Source organism: Saccostrea echinata, unplaced genomic scaffold (genome assembly GCF_033153115.1).
Source record: "Saccostrea echinata isolate AGI-Se365-2 ecotype Australia unplaced genomic scaffold, CSIRO_AGI_Sech_v1 ptg000010l, whole genome shotgun sequence".
Lineage (NCBI taxonomy): Eukaryota > Metazoa > Mollusca > Bivalvia > Ostreida > Ostreidae > Saccostrea > Saccostrea echinata.
Genome location: NW_026889759.1, coordinates 13924808 through 13947681, shown reverse-complemented (window position 1 = coordinate 13947681; position 22874 = coordinate 13924808). Strand labels below are relative to the sequence as shown.

The window sequence follows — 22874 nt, the reverse complement described above, 5'->3', positions numbered from 1 at the left end:
AAATAGGTATTTTTCGCGTTTGGGAAATGGATTTTTCTTTTTTTTCGTTTTGTTTTTGTTTTTTTTTGTTTGCTTGTCAAGAAATTTTTGGATTAGAAATTTTTTTTGACTGGGAATCCGAATTATAGACAATTTATTGTGTCGTCTGGTACACAGACTGATATTTTTTAATATATATTTTTTTCAATTAAAGAATTTTTTTATGGGACTGATCTGTCGTTAGTGTTGATAAATATTTTACGTTTATTGTATTTTATTTTTAGAAACTAGTCTAAATACAAAAAATATAATGTGAAAAAGAAAGACTAGCCAACTAGTGTTCGCATATACCAGGTACACAGACAGTGAGATCCTCACAACTTTCCAAATCTTCAAGATTATTTTTATAAAATTAGGCCACACACAGTCGACATTGCCGGTTGAAATTTTAAAAGAGCGCGCATGACTGTATGTTTTCTGTGACTATCCTGTATGTACATATGTATAATATTTTGGTGTCTAGAAACCAGAAATTACTGTCAAGTTATGTATGTAACGCCGGCTTTTTTTTTTAAGGAAGGGGTGTCCGAACCACGTTGTCGTACCTTGTCGCTCGCTTCATTCAGTGAATCATACAATGCGTGCTGTCCTATATTTTATTTTTAATTATTATATGGAATTTTACCTCCATTTTCTCAAAGCATGACCTGATCGATGAGATTTTTTTTTTAAGCCTGAAAGACCCGGACAATTTATGAAGACTTGAGACGATTTAGACCCTGTGTTAATTTTTAAATTGTAAGTTTTATAATGTGTGCATTTCCCCATCATTAAGACTTGGGAATATTAAGCAGTAGAAAAGATTTAGCTGCATAGATAATATTTCCTAATTTTTGTGCGAAGCTTACTTTTTTCTTTTTGGAAATTTTAATATGATTTATTTTCCCCTTTAAAGTGGCAATATTTTAATATAAATGCACAAAAACACTCTGTACAAGGAATTTGCAGTTATTTATTTCCTGTGTTCAAACTTTAAATATAAATATTGTAAAACTTCGATTAAAAATAAGATTTTATGAATGAATGACAGTATTGCAAGTTTGTTCGTTGACCAGTCAATCATCTTCTGACAGCTCTGTTGATTGGTCAATCGCTTTGTGGTGCTGACCCTATTTTCCAAATAAGGAATGCGACAACAACAACAGTCCCGTCTTCAAAACATACTACGCCACAGTAGATTCGAGGAGAACTCGGGGTCAGGAAATCGTTGGCTCATTTCCCAGTCACAGTGCCAGAAGAAGACCATAATAATATCCGAAACATCATCCACGAAAACAGTGATTTAAAAGTACATCGGATAAATTTCTAATGAGGACGAAACGAACGCACAAATGGATGTGTTAGTTAGCAAAAGATGACCATGGTAAAGTATTCAGGTTTCCTCCGCGCTGATAGTGAACTAATGAGAAAGTTTATCTTGTATTTATCGGATGAAAGAATTGGTTCATAGTGTGTATCAAAGTAAATCAAATGTTTATAACTTTGGGCAAGCAGAATATACTATGTATTTTACCTGAAACGTTTAAATGCAGTCAGAGCGCTAGGGATTATTTTTTTCAAAATGGCTGCCGAAGTTTATAAATTCGTGTTCTAACGTGCCTGTCAAAATACATTTCCCTGATATTTTTCTTCCTAAACTAAAAATACTGACATTAAAAGCTAATAAAGCAATAAAGTATTATTAAACTCTCACATGCAACAGAAGCAATTGTCGAAAAGGCTTGAAATTCACTATGTTATCGCTACAGGGCCTCCTACATCCATTACAACAGTACACACATGGATATGGGCAGTGCAGTGTTGTGGCTGCACATATCAATGCTGACATGTGTATGGAAGTACACACTGCGCAGTTACAGACACTCTTTCATAATCTGTAGTTATAATCTAAAAAATTTCTCCTTCATTAAACTTTGAAAGGTTGACTTTTTATGTTTTTACACATATATGTGATGATGCTTGATTTGCCAACTATTTGTCAAACATTGGGTACTGAGTTAAATCAGGGTCATCATACTGAGTAGAATGACACATGTATGTGCACAAAGTCTTCTTTAGTGGTTTATTTTATGATATTCTCCATGCCTGCACTACTGCACTGAACTTTCTGAAGTTTACTTGCCCCTCAACTAGCACACAGATCTTTATCTCACAGTAGGGGTCTCTCTGTAATTTATCATGAATGCTAACCAGAATCTGTAATGATGTATCAGGCATATTGATGTATTGATAGAGATTGCTACAAATAAAAATGGAGGAATCTCTTTCCTGCACTGTTTGGAGGTTTTATCCTGAAAGTAACAGAAATGTACATGTATTTTGTTCAATATACCAGATGTTTGATTCTAATAGATGAGTGAGGAGTAGTCTTAGTTTTCTTTCATGACAAGACAATGTATTTTCTTTGCAAATTTCTTTGAAAGAAAGTACCATCTACAAAGTACATGTAAACATGCAGGATATAGGAGTTACATACGTCAGCTAAAGAAAAAAAAATCACCGAGCTCTCCCATTCACATGGCACACATTTAATACATGCATGACTTCAAAAAAATTTTTACATCCCCCCAATCACATAACAGGTCTATTAAAGCACTTTAAATTGTTCCTGAAACTTCAAGATCCCATATTTTAGTAAAATGAAGTAACATATTATGACTACAGTTGTTTATGCTGGATTGCATTGGCCCTTATCAGAATGTTTTTGAAAACCAATTTGTCTTTACAAATATTACTCCATAAGACATATATTGAGGTTTCAAACTGATTTCATACTCTAGTCCTCCTACGTATTGAAGTTATCATAAATTGTAAACATTGAATGAGATAATTTACTTGATAAGTCCTAACTGTAAACATAGATCCATGCAGAAAAGATTAGTGTCATCAACTCCTTTTTTCAAGCTTAACCTTTGACACTGATGAGAGACTTCAAATCTCTACCGAAGCATAGAAATCCTCGACCCCTCCCTCCCCCCCCCCCCCCACTCCCATACCCCCAAAAAACTTGATCTACCAGGTAGATATCCTAATTAAAAATATCTACCGGTAATTGTTTTGATAGTTAGAAGTGCAGGCTTTTAACACCCATCATCTGGGGAAAAACTTCAATCAAGAAAATCTGATTGAAAAAATCAGCTATGTTACATAAATTTGTGCACTCAAAAAATTTAACGCAATTGTCCTCTTCCTCCCCAAAAATTAACACAGCTGATTCTTGGAAAACGACACATATTAGTTTGAATCATATAATAGTGTGTATATGTATTAGCAGACACAAAGTAGCTCCAAAGGCTCTAAAATATGATTACCGCTAAAATAAGTATGTTTACAATCTTTAAAAATTAAACTAACAAGGGATATAAAAAATCAGGGCTCTCACACCACTTTTTTGGACTGGGGCCGGGCTGTTCAAATTGGGAAAATTTTTGTCATTTTGGGGAAAATTGGGAAAACCTGGTTCTTTATCAAAGCCGAGTCAGCTTACGAATATAGGTGGCATGCACTAATTTATACAGTTCAACACAGAACTAGTTTGTTTCACTCTCACTTTTTGGCAATTAAGTTTCATCGATTAAGATTTAAAAAAAATATTTTGCCATAAAAGAATTGGGTAATTTACACTTTGCTTTTGGGAAAAAAGGTACATTTTTTGCATTGGGAATGGGGCCGTTCAATGGCCCCAATTATAGAGAATCGAGAGCCCTGAAAATAAATTCTACTCTCATAAAAAATATACCGATAAATGAAATTTAGCACTATTTGATAGCAAAAAATATAATGCTCAAACAGTGTTCCACAAAGATTTGGTTGTAGGCTTTAAATTAAAGAAACTTTAGTGTACATTGTGTTCTGGTGATCAGGTAGCAACTTTGCTGAAAACAGAATATGGAAAAAGTGATTTCCCTAACTCAGCTACAGCAAGTGCCTGTCATAACAAAACCCAGCTTTGGTAAAATTTGGGCCATATTTACTTTTTTCCAATCCTGCTAGAATATGTTACAAACAAATATTAATTATTTTAAAAAAAATCCATGGCAGACAAGTGGATGTTCTTTTGATTTGTTTCGTTCATTCATTTATTCATTCAGTGCACAGAATTGAACCTTAATTTTACATGCCATTACAGTGAAAGTCATAACCCATTACATTACATGAATTGATTTCTGGTAAGTGAATTAGTCTTTCATTATATTATATATATTTTTTCACTTTGCAGGATGAGTTCCACCCCTTCATCGAGGCTCTGCTGCCTCATGTGAAGGCTTTCTCCTACACATGGTTTAATCTACAGGCAGCCAAACGCAAATACTACAAAAAACATGAGAAACGAATGTCAATGGAGGAAGAGAGGAGAGTCAAGGAAGAATTGCAGGTAACTTGAATGGAGTACTCGAAATTGAAAGCAATACACAGTGTTGGAGAAGTGTCGGATTTAGTTGAAAGTTATAAAATTAGGAAAATGCTGAAGATTTAGTTACATAATACTAAATGTTGTATTCTACTACTGTTTCACCTACATGTACAAATAAATGTATTGCATATTTATTTAAGTTCATTTTTAACTGAAGTTCCAAAACAGTTCTTATATGTTGCATCAGATATTTATATTTAAATTGCACTTGTTTCTTTGTTTAAATACAAGTCACTGAAATTTTAAAAATGCTGTAGATCTGAAGAATTTCATTTTGATTATTTTGAAAAATATTAACGTGTTAGTCTCTATAAACACTAGGCAATTCAACAAGGCAAGCAATCTCTTTGAAGTCAACCTTATGTTTATAAGTCAACCCCAAGGGTTAACTTTTCCTCCTGCAATACAGATGTATTGCACACACTTATATCAACACACCAAACTTTTCTATAAATCTTGTTAGCTAGGTCTCAAAAATTTCATCCAAAAATAAAAGCTGCTTCAATCTGCATAAATGTATGTAAAGGTAGATTTCTAGAATTCTGGTGATTTGAAAGGAGCTGTGCAATTGTACACTGTGATGACACTTGAAAACTATGAACTGCTCAACATACTGGTATCTATAGACAATACTGGTTTAGAATGTTTTAATACATGAGTGTTTGCAGAGTTGTGGAGTATAGGAAAGTTATTTGATAAAATTCAATTGGTAAAATATTGTAAACACAATATTCTTTAAAACATTAGTCTCAGGAAGTGCAAGTTACTTGTACAATTTACTATAAGAAACAAATCAGAGAGGAAGCATGTAGACTTACAATATCTGCAGTAGTTTGCAAACTCTTGTTGTTTGGTTATGTTGGTGAAGTATCACATGGTTTTGTCTGTTTTCAGAATGAAAAACCAGAAATCAAACAGAAATGGGCTTCTCGATTGTTGGCAAAATTACGGAAAGATATTACTCAGGAATGTCGTGAGGACTTTGTGCTAAGTGTGACTAACAAAAGACCTCCTTTATGTGTGTTAAGTAACCCTGATCAGAAGGGGAAAATGCGTCGAATTGACTGCCTGCGACAGGCGGATAAAGTGTGGCGTTTGGACTTAGTGATGGTGATTTTGTTTAAAGCTATTCCACTTGAAAGCACAGACGGAGAACGTTTGGAGAAATCCATGGACTGTGTCAATCCAATGTTGTGTGTAAACCCGCATCATATAAGCGTTTCTGTGAGAGAATTAGACCTGTACCTTGCAAATTTCATTCACAGTTATGGTAAGTTCTGAATGAAAATTTCTAAAGAAGCTACCATACATTATTTTAAAATTAGCTGATGTGTGTTATTTCAAAGATTATAGATCAGCATCCCTTTCTAGGCTACTTTAGTCTTTAATATCTTATATTGTAAAATTTTTGTTTTTGGAATACCAACCTTTTTGATCTATTGTTGAAATTTTTAGATCTCACAAAGTTTTAAAAATTAAATGCAGTGAAATTTAGATTAGAAATGGATGTTGAGATACTTGAAATAAAAATGAAAAAAAAAAGACTACATGTAATCATTATAAGTTTTTGTTTTCAGTTCCTGACCCCCGTAATGATTATGTGGACTTGCAACAGATGAACAGTGAACAAGATATCAAAGGTATGTAATTAAGGCCTACTTTCTTGGCTCATAGATATACTTGATTTTTTTTTATATCTTCGAGAATCTGAATAATGGCAAGAACTGAAGGAGTGGGGCACAAACAAACGGAGCCCAGAATGCTGGCCGAGAGCAGCAATGGTTGATATTAGACTAGTGCTTTATCAAGCATGTATCTCTACTAAAGACCACTTTCTAGAAGTTACAAAACTGTCAAAGCATCCAGCAAATGAAATACACTTTGACTGCAGTGACATACAACAAAAACAAATCCCTGATCTCGATAGATCAAAACTAGTAAAGCAATGATGTACATGTACAACAAAACATAAATACCTGATCTCAATAGTCAATACGCTAGAACTACTTTGACTTACTACAAAACAGAAATACCTGATCTCAATAGTCAATACGCTAGAACTACTTTGACTTACTACAAAACATAAATACCTGATCTCAATAGTCAATACGCTAGAACTACTTTGACTTACTACAAAACATAAATACCTGATCTCAATAGTCATATACTAGAACTATTTTTACTTACTACAAAACACATATACCTTTTATATCTCAATAGTCATACACTAGAACTACTTTGACTTACTACAAAACATAAATACCTGATCTTGATAGTCATAAACTAGTACAGCAACGATGTACAAGAAAACACAAATACCTGATCTCAGTAGTCATGCACTAGAACTACTTTGACTTAACGGTACTACAAAACACAAATACCTGATCTCAATAGTCATAAACTAGTACAGCAATGATGTACTACAAATAGTCATACACTAAAACTGCAATTAACAAAATAAAAATATAGTACCTATCTCAATAGTGATACACTAGAACTGCAATAGCATGTAACAAAATCTATTACAACAAATTTAGATATAAATACCTGATCTAAGTAGAAATACTAGGACTGCAGTGACTTACAACAAAATATAAATACCTGATCTAAGTAGACATAGACTTGTACTACATTTACTTACCAAATATAATTAGATTATCTCAGTTGTCTTAAACTAGAACTGCAATGACAATCAAAAATAAATCACTCTCTCAATATCATTGAATAGGACTGCAATTACAACAAAATATCAAAAAAAGTCTTTCACCAGGACTGCATTTAGAACAGAATATAAATAGTCATGAATACACTAGGCAGGGCTTGACATTAACTTTTTTTCCTACTTGTCCATTTGGACAAGCGACCAAGACATTTACTTGTCCGAACTTCAACTTCACTTGTCCGAAAAAAATTTCAATAAAGATCTAATACTGTCAACTTGAAAACGAAAATGAATTCCATTACATGTGCTTGATTGATTCATGATGTTATTGATAAATACAACAAACACATAACACAATTTTATCTAGACTTTCTGTCCTAACAACAACATAAATGGGACTGTCAACATCAAACAGAATCCAAACTTCATAAATACCATGCCTTTGCAGTAGTATGCAATTAGTAAACTTCGATCCCAATCAAGTATGAACTCAACTACATAGTGATCCATATTGGAATCTAAGTTCGGTATTAGGAACATACTACTTCCGTCTTTGAACTTCAGTACCGGTAAACGTTCGACAGTCGTTCTTTTTATTATTTTGAGACTTCTTTACATTTAAATGCACTTGTCCAATCGGACAAGCGCCCAGCAATATTCACTTGTCCGTAATTTTTTTTCACTGGTACCGGACAAGCGGACACGCGTTAATGTCGAGCCCTGCTAGGACTGCAATGAATTGCAATAAGATATAATACTTGATCTTGATAGTCATGCTCTAGGACTGCAATTACATAAAGTAAAATATTTTTACCTGATTTATATACATATATATGTAATCATATAATTTTAATAACATACAACAAAACATAAATAATCTGAACCTGTTCTCTATAGTTATATACTAGGGCTGCTATTGCCTTTAAATCTCCTCAATTTGAAACAACTGAACATGATGTTAGATATTTTTTTTTATCAAAAATGATGTTCAACATTTATTCTAATCATCTCTGAAAAGATAGTGAGCTGTATCTGGATATGTGTAATGTACTTGTCATTGTACCATGTACTAGAGCAAATACTTGGCACACTGAAGCAAAGTAACTGCCACTAGGTTTGAAAATACTTTGGGAATGGGGTTGTTTGGAGTAAATTCAGAAATACTGATATATGCATGTTTATCTTTTCCTGATTTCTTACTTCTCATGTCCAAGAGCTTTGACAATTACTGAAATGCTTTCAAGTAGAGAACCAAATTTTGATATTTTTTTTCCTTAACCGATTTATTTCCACATTAAAAGTATGTGCTTTTATGTAGTAGGGGTAAGTTCTTAATTGACCTTTTGACCACATTCTGGATGCTTGGTGACGCTTTGTTGAAGTGTTGTTACGATAGTTGCCAACTATCGAAAACTCATTGCTGATGGCAGCACATTGGCGACAATCGATAGAAAATTTTAAAATTGATAGTCGCTAATTTTTTTTCAAAATATATTTTTTAAACAAAATGGTTTATCTTTTAACATTATCAAAGGACTTTCCTCAATTTTTCTTGCGATTGGCGCACACAAATTTTCCCACTAAGCATTAATTGAAGTTGGTCTCACAGATTTGTATTGAAAAATTGTTTTCATTTCTGAGGATATCTGAATATTTTATGGTTAACTTTATTTAATGTAGCCTTTAAATTAAAGTTAAAATCATCAACCATATGATGGATTGTATGCTACAGATTCAATTTGATAATCAACAGTAAATTTGGTCTGATTTTGCAACACTGCATTAATGCATCACTATCATATTCATCATAACTTGTTGATAAGGCCAAGGTAAATAAATAGTGTGTTTCCTATTCCAACCTGAGAAAAAATAGGGTAGGTAGGTAGGGAAAACATTTTATTTTATTTTAATATTTTATTGGCAAGCACGCTACCATTTTTCCCCAGGGAAATCGTTGTCAAAACATTTCTGATTAATGTGTATAGGATATGCATTTCCTGAAACACGGAAGTTAACGAAATTAGGATTTCTAATAGTGAAACTGGAATAGTTTACTCCTGGAAATTTATCTGCCGATAAATTTTTTAAGGTCGGCTCATACATTTAAGGGTCGGTTGGGGAACCGGAAACACACAATTTATTTATCTAGGCCTAAGCATTGCCATTACGAATAAAAAGATTCAATTGTTGTTCTGGAGAGGTTATCCTGTCTCCATTAATTGTATAATATTAAAAAAAGTTTCACTGAGTGAATGTGAATGTTAAAATATGACATTCAGAAAATTTTTGTGATGAGGGAAAGACAGAAAATGAACGTCACAATAAATGAGTCTAATCAGGAAGAAAAGATTTGGCTATTGAGTAATCAATCCTGGAAATGAGAGATTAGTTTTGGTCAGAATCCCTGGACAATATACATGAAAGTGGGTCTAGTACATGTATTTGCAATCATCTTTGTTGGTCATCTAGACCATTATAATTTATTTGTTGACCAGTGAAAATGTATTGGACAGGTATTAAAAATGTATTCTAGGGCCCTTGATTGGGATACTGGAGGTGGGGGTTGAATAAAACAAGTAAAACATGTTGAGTGACTTAGAGAATAAAATATTTATACATAAAAGCCTAAAACGATAGACCATGTATGGTATACTGTAGATCGGCATCTGGATGACTACTTTGAAAGATGTATGTATCTACCTGTTTTAAATACCATAAAAGTTTAGTGATGGAAAACTGTTACTAATCCAGGTCAAAAAAACCCAGTTTATTTTGTATACATTTCTAAAACAAAAGGTTTCCTTATGTTCCTTTGAAAGAAACATTATGTAAATAAATGTATAGATTTAGTCATTTTTTATGAAGGTACAATGATTTCCTCTAATTTTGTTTTTCTTCTCTTTCATAATCAGTAATGTGTACTTTTTGTAAACAACAGTCATTGCATATATATTAAAAATCAGTTCACCGAATTTATTAAAAAGACATTCTTTTGCTCCCATCCCCATCTTGGCTACCCAACTGCTCTTAAAACATGTACAGTACTCCATAGATTTATGTATTACCTACATATATACTAGTCTATTCCTGTGCTATATAGATTTATAAGAAACTTTGATACAAGTACATATATATAATATCATCTAGCTGACACTTTAGTAGATGCATTATATGTTTACATGCACTTGATAAGATGTGTATATATGTACATGATTATTTGACTTTTACATTTCAAATTTATCAGTAATGAACAATAAAAAAAATTATCTCCTTATGTCAAGCCTGCGGTGCACACACTCCATGTAATCTGAGTATTGCACTAAAGGGTAAACCACCAGAATATTGTGTCAGTGTTATAACAAGATATCACACAAAATCAGCTTTATATTGGAATTGGGTAGTCACTCAGTTCTTCTGTTTTTTGAATTTGGAAAGTTAGATGATATGTAAATTTTGTGTAGATGTTTAGTTATACATGTATATTTTATTAAGTATGACAGCATAAAAAAGATTGTTACACATTATATTGGTATTGCATCTAAAATTTATACATATTTGTCTTTCACTGTGAGTAACTAAATGTTAACTACACCTAATGTAATTTCAGTTATTTCTTATTAGTTATATGTATGTATGAGAAGTGTTTTTTATCTTAAAACTATTATGTAAAATAGACCTCAATCAGTGGTCAAGCCATTCCTCTTAACAGAAAAACAAGGATTGGTCTTGGTAATCTTTGCAGTTTTAAAGTCTACCAACAATGAATGCTTGGTTTTAAATCTTAATCAGGAATTAATGTTTTAAATTTAATCAAACTCGGAGGAGAAATACATGTCAAGGGTATAATACAGTGCATTCAGGGTTGTAGTGGGAGATAAAAATTATGCTTGACCCTGATAACATTTTAAATCAATTAATTGAATAAACTCTAGTATACACATATTCTTTGTCTGGTATTAAAATTTGTAATAATAAATCTACCCAAATGTTGTCTGAAACTGGAAACTAAAAAATTTGTAATGATTTTGTGGCTCTGATATGAGTTGGTTTATTAATTACTAAGTTTGACCTGGCTTGATGTATTTGTATAAATATACATCATACCGTACAACACCTAAAAAAATATCAGCTCTCATTATTTATGTTACCCCTTTGGGAAATTAAATGTGAATGTTATGTATACAAAGTGCAGATAATGAACTCCTCTTATAATTAATAGAAAATAATCGTTATGTTGTGACGGATGATGCTTTGTTGTTTGTGTCATCACTGAATATCTGTTACGGATTATTAGTAACACATAAATGTATAATTCATACACCCAGAAACCCAAAATGTCCATTCACTAAGCAGAACATTTGATATATATATTTTTGATTTCAATAAGATTCAACAATTATAAACATGATCAAGATATGCTGTATGCATGGTTGAGAGGTAAACGTAGATGTATATATGTAAACCTTTACCTAGGAATATTATCACAGTGAATTTGTGTACACAGACTTTGACAGAATGTATAGAAATGTACAGGTCAATGTAATATTTCCTTGCGAGATGCATTGGAGTGTGTTATATGTAGGTGTGTGTTACATCTGACATTGACATGGTAGGATGGAGAATGTGTACACATGTAAAACACCTGTAAGACGTCCCCCATGAGTACAAAATATACATATCAATTGAGCCTTAGGAAGTAGCTAAAGAAGGAAGGAAAAAACTGCTGATTAAGTGCAAAAAGAGCGGGGCAAGCACACACAGCATTGATCAATCTTCAGCGATGTTCACATGTGCAGACTGTCTGCATACATACCACAATCAATAATTGACAGAAAGAAAATGTGTTAATAACTGCTAGATAAACTGGGGTGCAAGCAATCATGAATGGCCATTATATTTGTTAAGGCTCATTCATTGACAGTGCATAGAAAAGGGGGTTGTGTTCCTTTCTGCTAAGTTGTAAATGATGTTATGTATAAAATGTCTGAGTGAAATAGATATTTAGCGAATATGTTTGTTTTAAACTTGTAAATCAGCATTAAAACTCTGAAAGCTGCGCTTTCTTTAATTTAAATCATAAACATCATCGTGGATGAAAATATCATACACAGAGAAATTTAAAAGTCATTAGATAGAAGTTGAGCATGTCAGTTTGAATGTGATCTGATTTAGCATGAACATGATATGCAATGAATAATTTGAGCGCATCATCAGTTGTAATGTTTTTCTATGTTTTAGTGCCTGGAAATATCCATTCTGGTGTTTCTGGAAATGACAGTATCATGGCCACTGGAGTGTTTTCGGCACGAGAGTTACTGAGGGTCACACGACGTAAGTTGACTTATTTATTTATCGTCAAATACATTTGAGTTCCTAGTGAAAAAGTCATACTGGCATCTGTTACACATTGGATGCACACAATATATTGGGATATATACATTTATTGTCCCTTTGTTGTAGGAATTAAAGTGTTGAGGAGACCGTGTATTAAGTGACTCTAAGTGTACTTCATGTTACAGTAATTTTGAATTTTCTGGACTATTCTTAGCATTATTCAGATGGTTTTTTTTTTGGTTCCAGCTTCAATAATGATGCCACCTAATGGAACACACCCTATGTTACTGCCACAGAAGCAGATGGATAGTCCAGGAAGTTACTATAACTATAGTCCCCACCCCCAAGATCAACCCATGGGCTCTGGGATGCACCCTGGTATGTCCAATGGACAGTCTGCACTGAGCCCCTCTGGGCACCCCCACAAACGGTTGAAACGCAATACCATCAGCTCGATCTCATCAGCCGACGAAGACGCAGAAAGTGTGGGGGATGAAAATGAAAGTATGAGCAGCTATTACGGGAAATCCTCCTCAACGCTAAACAGTAGCGGGTCATCTGGATGGCAGGAGGGAAGTCATATGGCAGATCCAGGTAAAATTTGTAGATATAAATATTACCATAACTGGTTAATAAGTAGAGAGTTTGACTTTTTTTCCTTATCCACCTTCAGTTAGAATGCATACTGTGATATTGTTTGAACAAAGAACATAGAATATTATTTATCTTAAGGGTGTTTTACAAGTACATGTACATATGTTATGTCTGAGCATATTGCAATATACTTTCGTAATGAATTTAAAAATTTGAAAATTTATTTATATACATGTAATAAAGTAGTAATAAAATTAAATCTATCTGTTAATGACTACATATATTGTTATATAGTCCTACAAATCAAAATTTGCATATATTAATAAGAAAAAAAAGTTGTCAAATTAGATAATGAAATGTAATGGAAGGGAGAATGATGAAAGCTTCAAAAAATACTTTCATTATAAGTAGCATGAACAGAGTTTTTATTTTATTTATTGACAATATCACAGGATGTCAGTGTGTCAAGCTTTGCTTGACCAAACACTGAGTTCAGCTGTTGTTTGATTTAGAATTCTGGGTCACTTGATGCACTGAATATATGATATATAATGAAATTGGATATCCCCTACCAGTGAATTATTAGTCCAAACAAAGGAAAAACTTCTATGCTAAGCAATACCTCCAAAATAAACTTTTAGTTGAAATGTTTATATTCAAAATATAAGGAAAGACTGCATGATGTTTGTTATAGAATATAAAAAAAAATGTAGTGCAAGACATCCTGAGTTTTACTAGGTATAGTCAATATTTCATTAAGTCTATGCTGAAATAGATAAAGCACTCAGCATGGCTCTTAGAATTCGAATTAAATGCATGTGCTTAATTTTGCTGTAATGTATACATGTACATCATTCTTGTTGAAAACTTCACTGGTGGGGACTAGACTAGGCTTATCTTGTGTGAGTCGAATATATAATATTTTGCTTGTGCATTTTATCGAAATTTATTTCTAGTTTATGTTGAATGGCTAGTTGGTGTTTTGAACCTTTATACAGAAATACATTTATACCTTGTACTCAATCACAAACTCATCTTAAAAACTAATATTTTGCAAAATATTTGCTGTAATTAACTGATAACTTCATTACTGTCATTTTTCACAAACATGTATCATTTTCATAAAACAATTTGCCATTCACAAATTAATTAGTAAGTTGTTCACTCACGAATTACTTGGTAAATTGTCGAGAAGCAAAACATGTGTCAAGTAGTATTCATACATGGAGAAAATGTTACTAATGTCCCCCTTTGGCCTAAATTAAAAAAAAAGAGAAAAAATATCAAGGGTGTTGCTGTTGTTGTGAGTTTTGTTGTGTGTTATATCATTTATATTTAGGTGTAGCACCTAGCCCAGCCATGCATTCATCAACTCTTGTCATCCTCGCTAATAAACCAAAGATTAACGAAGCTAACAGCGGCTTTACGCCCGTAACCTCCGGCAACACACTCATCTTGCAGCATGTGCCCCAAAGCAGCAGCACCCCTCCACGGGACGCCCCCACTCCGGGTGAGATGAAGGCCAGGCCCCCCTCCCGAACCACACCCCCTCTTAGTGCTAGTACAGGTATTCACCTAGTAAATCTTATGATTATGGACATTTCTCTCATCTCTTCACTCTTACATTGTCAATCGAAGAAATCTTGATTTTAAACCTCAATCAGTCAATTTTCATTTCATCTAATATATTTCATGTTTCACACCATTTTTCATTTCTTTATATACACAGGGTCAGTGTAAGCTTCCGTAGTTCTTTTTCAGGTACTTTTGGGAAGGTCATATTTTGAAAATACATGTACTTAATTACAGTAGCCAGCTATTGTGCTATGAGCAATGAGCCCAGCTTAGAACTACTCAATATGTTTTTTCATTGATCTATAAATTTAGTTGACATACATTGTATCTTTTGTAAAACCAGTACACTCTTTTTATATTTGATTGCTCTCAAAGAGTGCTCAAATTTCTAGTGTTAAATTTGTATGAGATATCTGTATTATTATTCACAGATTAAATTGTAATAAAGAAAAATTAGTTAAGTGCAATTTTTTGTATTTAGAAACAAAGACAAAGCTGATAAATTTTTGGAGAACAGACTAGATAAATGTATCTTGTATAATGGTGGTGAATTGTTTGGTGTGTGATGTGTAGTGCATGGTTGAAGATACTTGTGTGTATCTGCATGACTCCGTGTTGTGAGACTAGGGTTACTAATCCTGCCATCTTTTCAGGGCTTCAACAGTCCCTGGTGTTACCCTCAGGAGCAGCCCCAGGTCCCAGCCACCATGCGATGAAGTATCAGGAACACCCAGGAGGGGACACATTTTCAGATTTCGTTTCTTTGGTCTGCCAAGAGGCACAGAACTCTCACAGTCAGGTAGTGGTGAAAATTCTTTGAAGAATGTTACATGTGTTAAAAAAAAAATGTCATTATTTCAAGCAAAAGGGTTCAACTTGTTTAGGTCATTCTTCAGAAAAGGTATTTCTTCATGCTTTGACAAAAGAAAGCCCATGTTCTTTTTATCTGGAAGAGTAGAAAATGAATAAGGGAAATTGAGGACAAAGCACTTTGCAACTATTTTTGAGAATTACCTTTTTCCCAGCGATTTATTTAAGGAGTGCAAGTAGTTTTTTTAGCTCACCTTGACAAAGTTGAGATTGGCTTCTGCTACACCCATGATGTCATTGTCTTTGATTAAAGTTTAAGTCCATTCAAAACAAATATAACCCTAACTAGATCAAACTTGCATACATCTAGGGATGCTCTTTTCCAGACATACTTTGGATGCTGCATCTGACCTATTTTCCAGATGATTGACCAGGTCAAAGCTTTTAGAGCAGGTCCAGTCCCAAGTAACTATATACCCTGGTTACCTGGACCAAACTTGCTTCAGATACTGCTTCTCACAAACATTTTCTGGATGATTGGACCATTAAAGTCTATTCCCGTATAAATATAAGTCCTACTCAGATACAACTGATCTACCAGAATATTCTAGAATACCAGAATATTCATTTGATGTTAGATTTTGCCTTACTTACTGATAATGTTGATCAAACTGAAGTTCATAATCTTTAATTACCTATGTTTTAAATATCTAATGTTGGAATGGCATGTTTAGGCAAGTTCCACCACACCTCCAATGAAAAGTCCCACCAAACTGCCGCACTTCTTCTCCCCGGGTATGTTACCCCCACCACCGCCACCCCCACCCACAGTGGCGAGGCCTGTGGCGATTTTACGGACATCTGATGGACAGACTGTCATCAGCAGTGGAAGCACTGTCATGACAACCAACTCTAGTAAGTCATTGTTTAAGCACTGTCATGACAACCAACTCTAGTAAGTCATTGTTGAAGCACTGTCATGACAACCAACTCTAGTAAGTCATTGTTGAAGCACTGTCATGACAACCAACTCTAGTAAGACACTGTTAAAGCACTGTCATGACAACCAACTCTAGTGAGTCATTGTTAAAGCACTGTCATGACAACCAACTCTAGTAAGTCACTGTTAAAGCACTGTCATGACAACCAACTCTAATAAGTCATAGTTAAAGTTCTAAATGAGAAGCATTGTCATGACAACCAACTATTGTAATTTTTAGTCATCTAATCACTAAATGCTTGATTATTATTTATTGACAGCTTCAAACTCGAGTATGGGGGTGAGTAGCTCCCCAGGTACTCCTCCTGTGAACCGGACCATCATGAGCAGTCCCTTTTCGGTTCTGACAAGGCCTGAGCATGCCTTTCCTCACATACACCCACAAGCACATCAGGTGAAAATGAATTATTTATTGATTGATGGAACAAACCCTATTATCAAAAAATTAAGAACAATGAGGTTAGATTATTTAAAAATATTGAATTAAAGTAAGATTTGTTCACTTGTGATGAAATGATCTGCTACTTAGTTGTCATGGTTTTGTAGTATACACACTCAAGGAAAAAAAAAATCCCAATTTTTATAATAAAGGCAAAAATACTAAGGGAAAGAAATTAATCCTTAAGAGTAGATTAATATGTTTTCAGTAAATGAAATTTATGAGGAGCATCATTAGATTTTTAAGAAAACATACCAGTATATTTAGAAAAAGAGGAGGCAGTTGATGATTTAATAGGAAAAATTAATATACTGAAGCACTGGAACAATTTTATTATAGCTATGAGTGTTTGAATAAAAACTCTGTTAAAAGATGAAACATTCAGGAAATAGTTGTTGAAAGTACTCCATTGGAATTGTTAATTGTTGTTTTGTTCCTGTATTGTTAACATGTGATCATGATAAACTGTTCAAACTTAAATTTTTATTTAAAACAATATATAGAAAAAAAATCTTCATAGTGAGTGAGTTGTACTCTAGTCATAGCACACTTACAATATGTCTATACATTAAGATTTTAAATATTAGTAATTCATTGTTCAATTTTACATTGGAATAAAATTCAGGTTCACAATTGTCTTGTGCTGTATTGATATATGAATGAATATTATTAATGTCTTAAGAACAAATTTCAGGTTTTTACTTATCCCAGTCTGAGCCCAGTCAATGCAATCAGTGGGGTCATTAGCCCCACCACTCTTAGTCTGATTGCATCCCCAGTAGCCACACCCCGGTCAACTCCAAGATCCACTCCTATCCCACGCTGGACCACTCCTTTTATTCCCCTAGACGAGGGCATGGGGATGGATTATAATATGTTGGCAAGTTTCATGCATGGAGTCAACAGTGATGAACCCTTACTTAATGAAGGTAAAGTATCAAAATAATTAAAGAGACCATATTGTAGGAAGAATTAATCTTTATTTAGTTGAGAACAAGCCTAAGACAATAAGAAAACAAAATTGCTTTGTTCTGGAGACTGCATATATGCAGTATTATTTAAAATGTTTAAAAGGTATTTTAAAAAAGTTATAAAAGTATATTTATACTGTGAAATCATAATTTTGTTGGGGGGGGGGTTAATTTTTTTTGCTGTTTTCAAGGGATGAAAAGCTCCATGGATCTACATGTATATTCATTTCTTAAACCATGAAAATTTGACCCCAATGAAATATATGATTTTACAGTTTGTATAAAAATCTGATCAATTGTACTATGTGTAGTTTTAACAATGAACCAATAACAGTCAACATTGTTCCTCTGCAGATCGTTTCTTTGCACACAACAATGAGGGAATGGAAGGTTCAAACAACTCAAACAATGGTCATCATACGGGTACATCAGGTGGGAGTGGAGGTGGAGGATCGTCCCACAGTTCTCACCCCCCTGGGACACCTCAGGCCCCCAGCAGCTCCAAACCTCATACCCCCTCTCAACAGCAAACTTGATGTCAACAGGACACCACAGAATGATCAGAAGTGACCTTTTGAACTTGCAAAAGTAAATGTGTTGCAGGCTGTGATATTTTCAAGGAGTTGATTTTTTTTGTTGTTAATAGATCTGATTTTTGTTTATTTTTTTTTTTTTCAAGCTAGTCATGTAAATCAGACATCTTGTAAAATGTCTTTTGTAATGTTGAAAATTGAAAAAAAAAAAAGTACTAAATAAGGGGAAATAATATTCATGTAATGTCCAAGAACAAAATTTACGTATTATTCCCCTTGGTTGTTGTACATCCATATGTGAACAACTCCTCTTGCCGAATGTGCCAATTTTTTGGACACAGTGTGTCCCAGTTTTTTCTGATCATTTTGTGGCCCGGTTAAGTGCTCTGAAATTGGCTGTGATAGCATTATTATGTATTTGTGTCATGTGTCCACCAGTCTGTTTGTCTTAGACATTACAAATTAATTTTGCATTCTATTTCTATTAGCTCACCTTTGAAAAGGTAGGAAAAATTTAGACTGACTTTTTTTCCCCAAACATTCCAAGAATGTGTTTGTTTCTACCTGACTGTTGCGGCCATGGCTCTCAAACAATCTGAAGTGATATTAATGTATCATTTCTTGGATCAGGTCTTCATATAATCTCTGTGTTTTTGAAAATATGCATGAAATTTGGAAAAAAAAAAATTAACAGGGTGTGTAAAATATTATAATCAGGTGTGTGAATAATTATTTTTGAAGAAGTTTTTTTGTCTGTACTCAGCATTGAGATTGTTATGAGCTTTAGTTTGTATTCCCTTACTATGCTAAGTATTAATTATGTATTAACTGTACTGGGTGATATTATGTGTACTAGAGCCAAATACTTTGATAAATAATACCAAGTTTAGTTTGTCATGTACATGTTTTCTGTGCATAAAGTTTTTTGACAAAATCACTGAATCTATGCAAAAAAAATGCATTGAGATGGAAGAACTTATAAATACAATGTATGTACAAATTCTAAGTGTCTTTGTATATTCCATATTTGTGACTACTACTTAAAAATATCATTCTTGTACAAGTAATATATTCCATGTTTTTGCACATTAACTAGTCACACAAGTACTTGCAAGATTTTGGCAAATGGAAATGATATATGCAAAGTTTACGCCATAATGACTGATGGAAAATTTTGTGCTCTTTAAGGACATTTTTGCATATTTTACAGTAAAGTTTTCTGTTCTTTAACTTTAAAATTTTATTGGCTCCTTATCTTTAATATGAAATGAAAGAAAGATTAAAACTGGAAATGTATTGATACAATAAGATGTTAAATCATATTTATTACTGTTGAGAATTGTTTTTTATAATATATGGGATAAAGTTTTTTTTTCTCTTGTGATTGGAAAGTTGTTTGTTTCATGTTAAACATTACATATTCAACATATCATTAGGTGGCTGAACACTTTTAACTATAATTGTAATGTAATTAGGTATTGATCATTTCAAACTGCATACAAGCAGTCTTCATAGGCTGACAATAATGTAAATAAGTATTAATGAAAAAGTTTTCTTTATTTATTTTAGCAATTTTATTATAAAGATTGTACAGTGTCATACAGAAAAAATAATTTCACTGAAGAAAAAAAATGATGCAAATTAAGTTTCTGGAGTATGTGTAAGTCAATATTGCAAGGTATTTTTTTTTTTATCAAAAAGAAATCGAGTACATTGAATGCTAAGTAGGATGTTTATCTTTAATCAAATGTACAGTTTGTTTGTGGTACCCTATTGAGCTTGTATACAACAAGTTTGTGTTAATGTTGTGAAAGATATGAAGACTACCTCGTAAATTACTATGTGATAAAAGAGAGATTTCCATCCAGTTTTATGCAAATGTTGGCCATCTTGTTGCTTTTATCATTAAAAATTTTTCCCATTAACATAATAAGATTTTATGAAGCATTCTCTAAAATGTATAAAACTGTGTTTTTGATAGAAAGGATCTATTTTTACTATTGTTCAAGTGAATTTATTCAGTACATTCTGATTACTTTTTATTTATTGTTATCCCTGTTAGCTGGGGCACAACATTTGTTTTGCAATTTAGCCCTTCAAAAATCTTTTGACAACAAAATTTTGTGGTATATTCTGTAGACAATTGGGCCAACATTTTGTTTGAGAGTATGACTTAGCATTGTCACAATCTGTCATTTTGCTGTTGCTGTGTCATTTTCTCATGTAGTGTCAACTTTGCTGTGTACAAATCTGTGTGTATCTCCCCCAAAATACCGCCAATCTATGCAGCTATGTATTGTTTTATTACTGTGAATTTTTTTTTTATCATTGCAAAGTCATTTGTCATCATGTTTTTGTTGGTTTTTGTGTATATTAATCTAGGCCTTGTAGATTTCTAGATTTCAAACCCCCCCCACCCCCAAAAAAAGGATGGCGTTTAATGAAAAAAATCTACATGAATTACAGATTTCTCTGAGTTGTCAAAAAAGTGGTTTGTTAAAAAAAAAAACAAAACCCAGAAAACTTTCTCATATTAATTTAAAGTAGATTTGAATTTATAAAAAGAAGTAATAAATGTATTATTGATAGAAGTACATGTATGGTAGCTTTGTAAAATACTCAAATGTTATGTACATAGAATCACAGAAATGGCCATGTTTTGTATATCATGCATAACCTTATTTATTGATTTTTTTTTTACAGTATAGCCACATCCATTTGAAAGAAATCCATTTAATGATCATAATAGAATCGATTGTGTTGTTTTTAACTTATCCAGTTTACTTACTTTTTAGTACTATCATGTCTTGTTTCTTTTTTTAAGTTGGTTGATTAGCTTTACCAAACATGACTTTTCATTTATTATTCAGTGGTTATAATAACAAAGCTTTTGTTTCTTTGAGAAATGAAGTACCTACCAGTAGTATATTCTTATGACATTTGATCCCTCACTAACAAACGCTGTGTCAACAATTGGCAATGGGACTGGAATGGAATCTTGATATCGTTAAGTTGATTAGCTGAATTGTTGAAAAATGCATGTGTAATTTTATTGTAGAAACATGTACATCATTTTGCTTTCTGTAGAGGCACTGTACATTTTGTAAAAAAACAAAAAGATTGATTATTTATTTATTATGCAAAAGTGAGACTGATTTAACCATGTGGTTTTACGATGGGTGTGCCTATATTACGAATGATGAGTTTGTTACTATATTATAGTTGAAGGGAGTGCATGTTTGAGATATAACAGTGATCTGTGATGCAGTTATTATTTCAGAAGCAGTAGTAATTATTTATTCAATTTGGACTTTGTTTTTTTTTTCTTTGTGTAAAATGGTATGAAAAAAATTATCACGTTTTTATCATGTCAAAAACGATAAAAAAAACAAAAAAAAATACACATAAATGTATGTATTTAATTGGTTGTTATTATTAATTCTAGATTTCACCGTATGTTATCATATCTAATATGCAAACACCCATAGCCAGAAAAATCCGGAGGTGTAGAAAGCATGGTTTTTATCAAAGACCTTGATTTCAAGTTTTAGCAACATCATAGAACAGTGCTTTTTTAGTAATGTGCATATTAACACTGTTGAACTCAAACAAGTTTAACAAGTATTTATATCGACTTTATTAACAAATGTTTTGTTTTTATGTTTTTTAAAGTTGATAGTTACTTTGTTATGGCTGTTTTATTTATTTTTCTTCCGTTGAATTGTATTACAAAACTTGCTGACAGGAGCAAGGGGACATATCTGGCTATGGTGAAACCAGTGTGGGGTCAGCTTTTTCGTTTGAAGATGGTTGAACATGTCTCACCATCTTTATCACAAGTTTGAATAAAAATCTGATGTCAAATCTGTGTCGTTATTTATGGCTGAAATTGATTATTGATTCATAACTGGTTATGAGTTACAGAAATATCTAGGAAGTTTGAGTTACCCAGGTGACGTATTGCTATCCCTTTCCTTTGGTGAACTTAAGATGGTGATGTACTGAAAATGCCTTACATTTAAGAAAATCTTTAAGGACATATCTACTGATAATTAGACAGAAAATCAGCATGCATTACCAGGGGTTTTGAAAAGATATCAATTGATGAAAATTCTTGTATAATTCAAAGAAAAATATACAAAAATTACTAAACATATATTCTAGATGTTTTGTTTATCCAAACTTGTTTTTAAAAGAAGTGTACAACAGCATGTATAGACATTCCAAATGTAGCACAAAGTTCCTTTAAGTATCAGAACTCTTCAACTCCAGGGAAAAAGACAATTAAGTTCAAACTACGTTGCATATGTCCTTAATCCTAGACCTAGAGAAAGTATACCAGGCTTACACCGTACTTTAAAAATTTAAATAGTTTATATGAAGGTTTCACCAAAGTATTTCATAAAGTGAGTTGGCATTTATTTTTAGAGACTAGATCTACTGGAAGCACCAGGCTTCACGGCCATAAAACTTGGACACAAGCTCACTTTTGATGTTAGTCTC

General features: G+C 32.9%; 1 protein-coding gene across 2 annotated transcripts; it reads left to right on the top strand.

Moving 5' to 3' along the window:
• Positions 1 to 1188: 1188 nt before the first annotated feature.
• LOC133184454 (nuclear factor 1 X-type-like) lies at positions 1189 to 22235 on the top strand. Of its 2 annotated transcripts, XM_061319538.1 has the most exons (12): positions 1189 to 1402; positions 4259 to 4414; positions 5348 to 5723; positions 6031 to 6093; positions 12354 to 12446; positions 12696 to 13043; positions 14383 to 14610; positions 15272 to 15417; positions 16163 to 16343; positions 16689 to 16822; positions 17562 to 17796; positions 18193 to 22235. In XM_061319538.1, exons 1-12 carry the CDS (start codon positions 1394 to 1396, stop codon positions 18372 to 18374), a joined length of 2151 nt encoding a protein of 716 aa, XP_061175522.1. In that variant the 5' UTR covers positions 1189 to 1393; the 3' UTR covers positions 18375 to 22235. The 2 variants fall into 2 exon arrangements, with proteins under 2 accessions (XP_061175522.1, XP_061175524.1); XM_061319540.1 differs by lacking the exon at positions 14383 to 14610 and having other exon boundaries at positions 1190 to 1402.
• The last annotated feature ends 639 nt before the right edge of the window (positions 22236 to 22874 follow it).

What these genes read in the sequence shown, in the direction of transcription:
- LOC133184454 (XM_061319538.1), top strand. An exon ending in AAATTTCATTCACAGTTATG is followed by an intron (nt 5,724 to 6,030) that starts GTAAGTTCTGAA and finishes TTTTGTTTTCAG; the next exon opens with TTCCTGACCCCCGTAATGAT. An exon ending in CACAGAACTCTCACAGTCAG is followed by an intron (nt 15,418 to 16,162) that starts GTAGTGGTGAAA and finishes TGGCATGTTTAG; the next exon opens with GCAAGTTCCACCACACCTCC.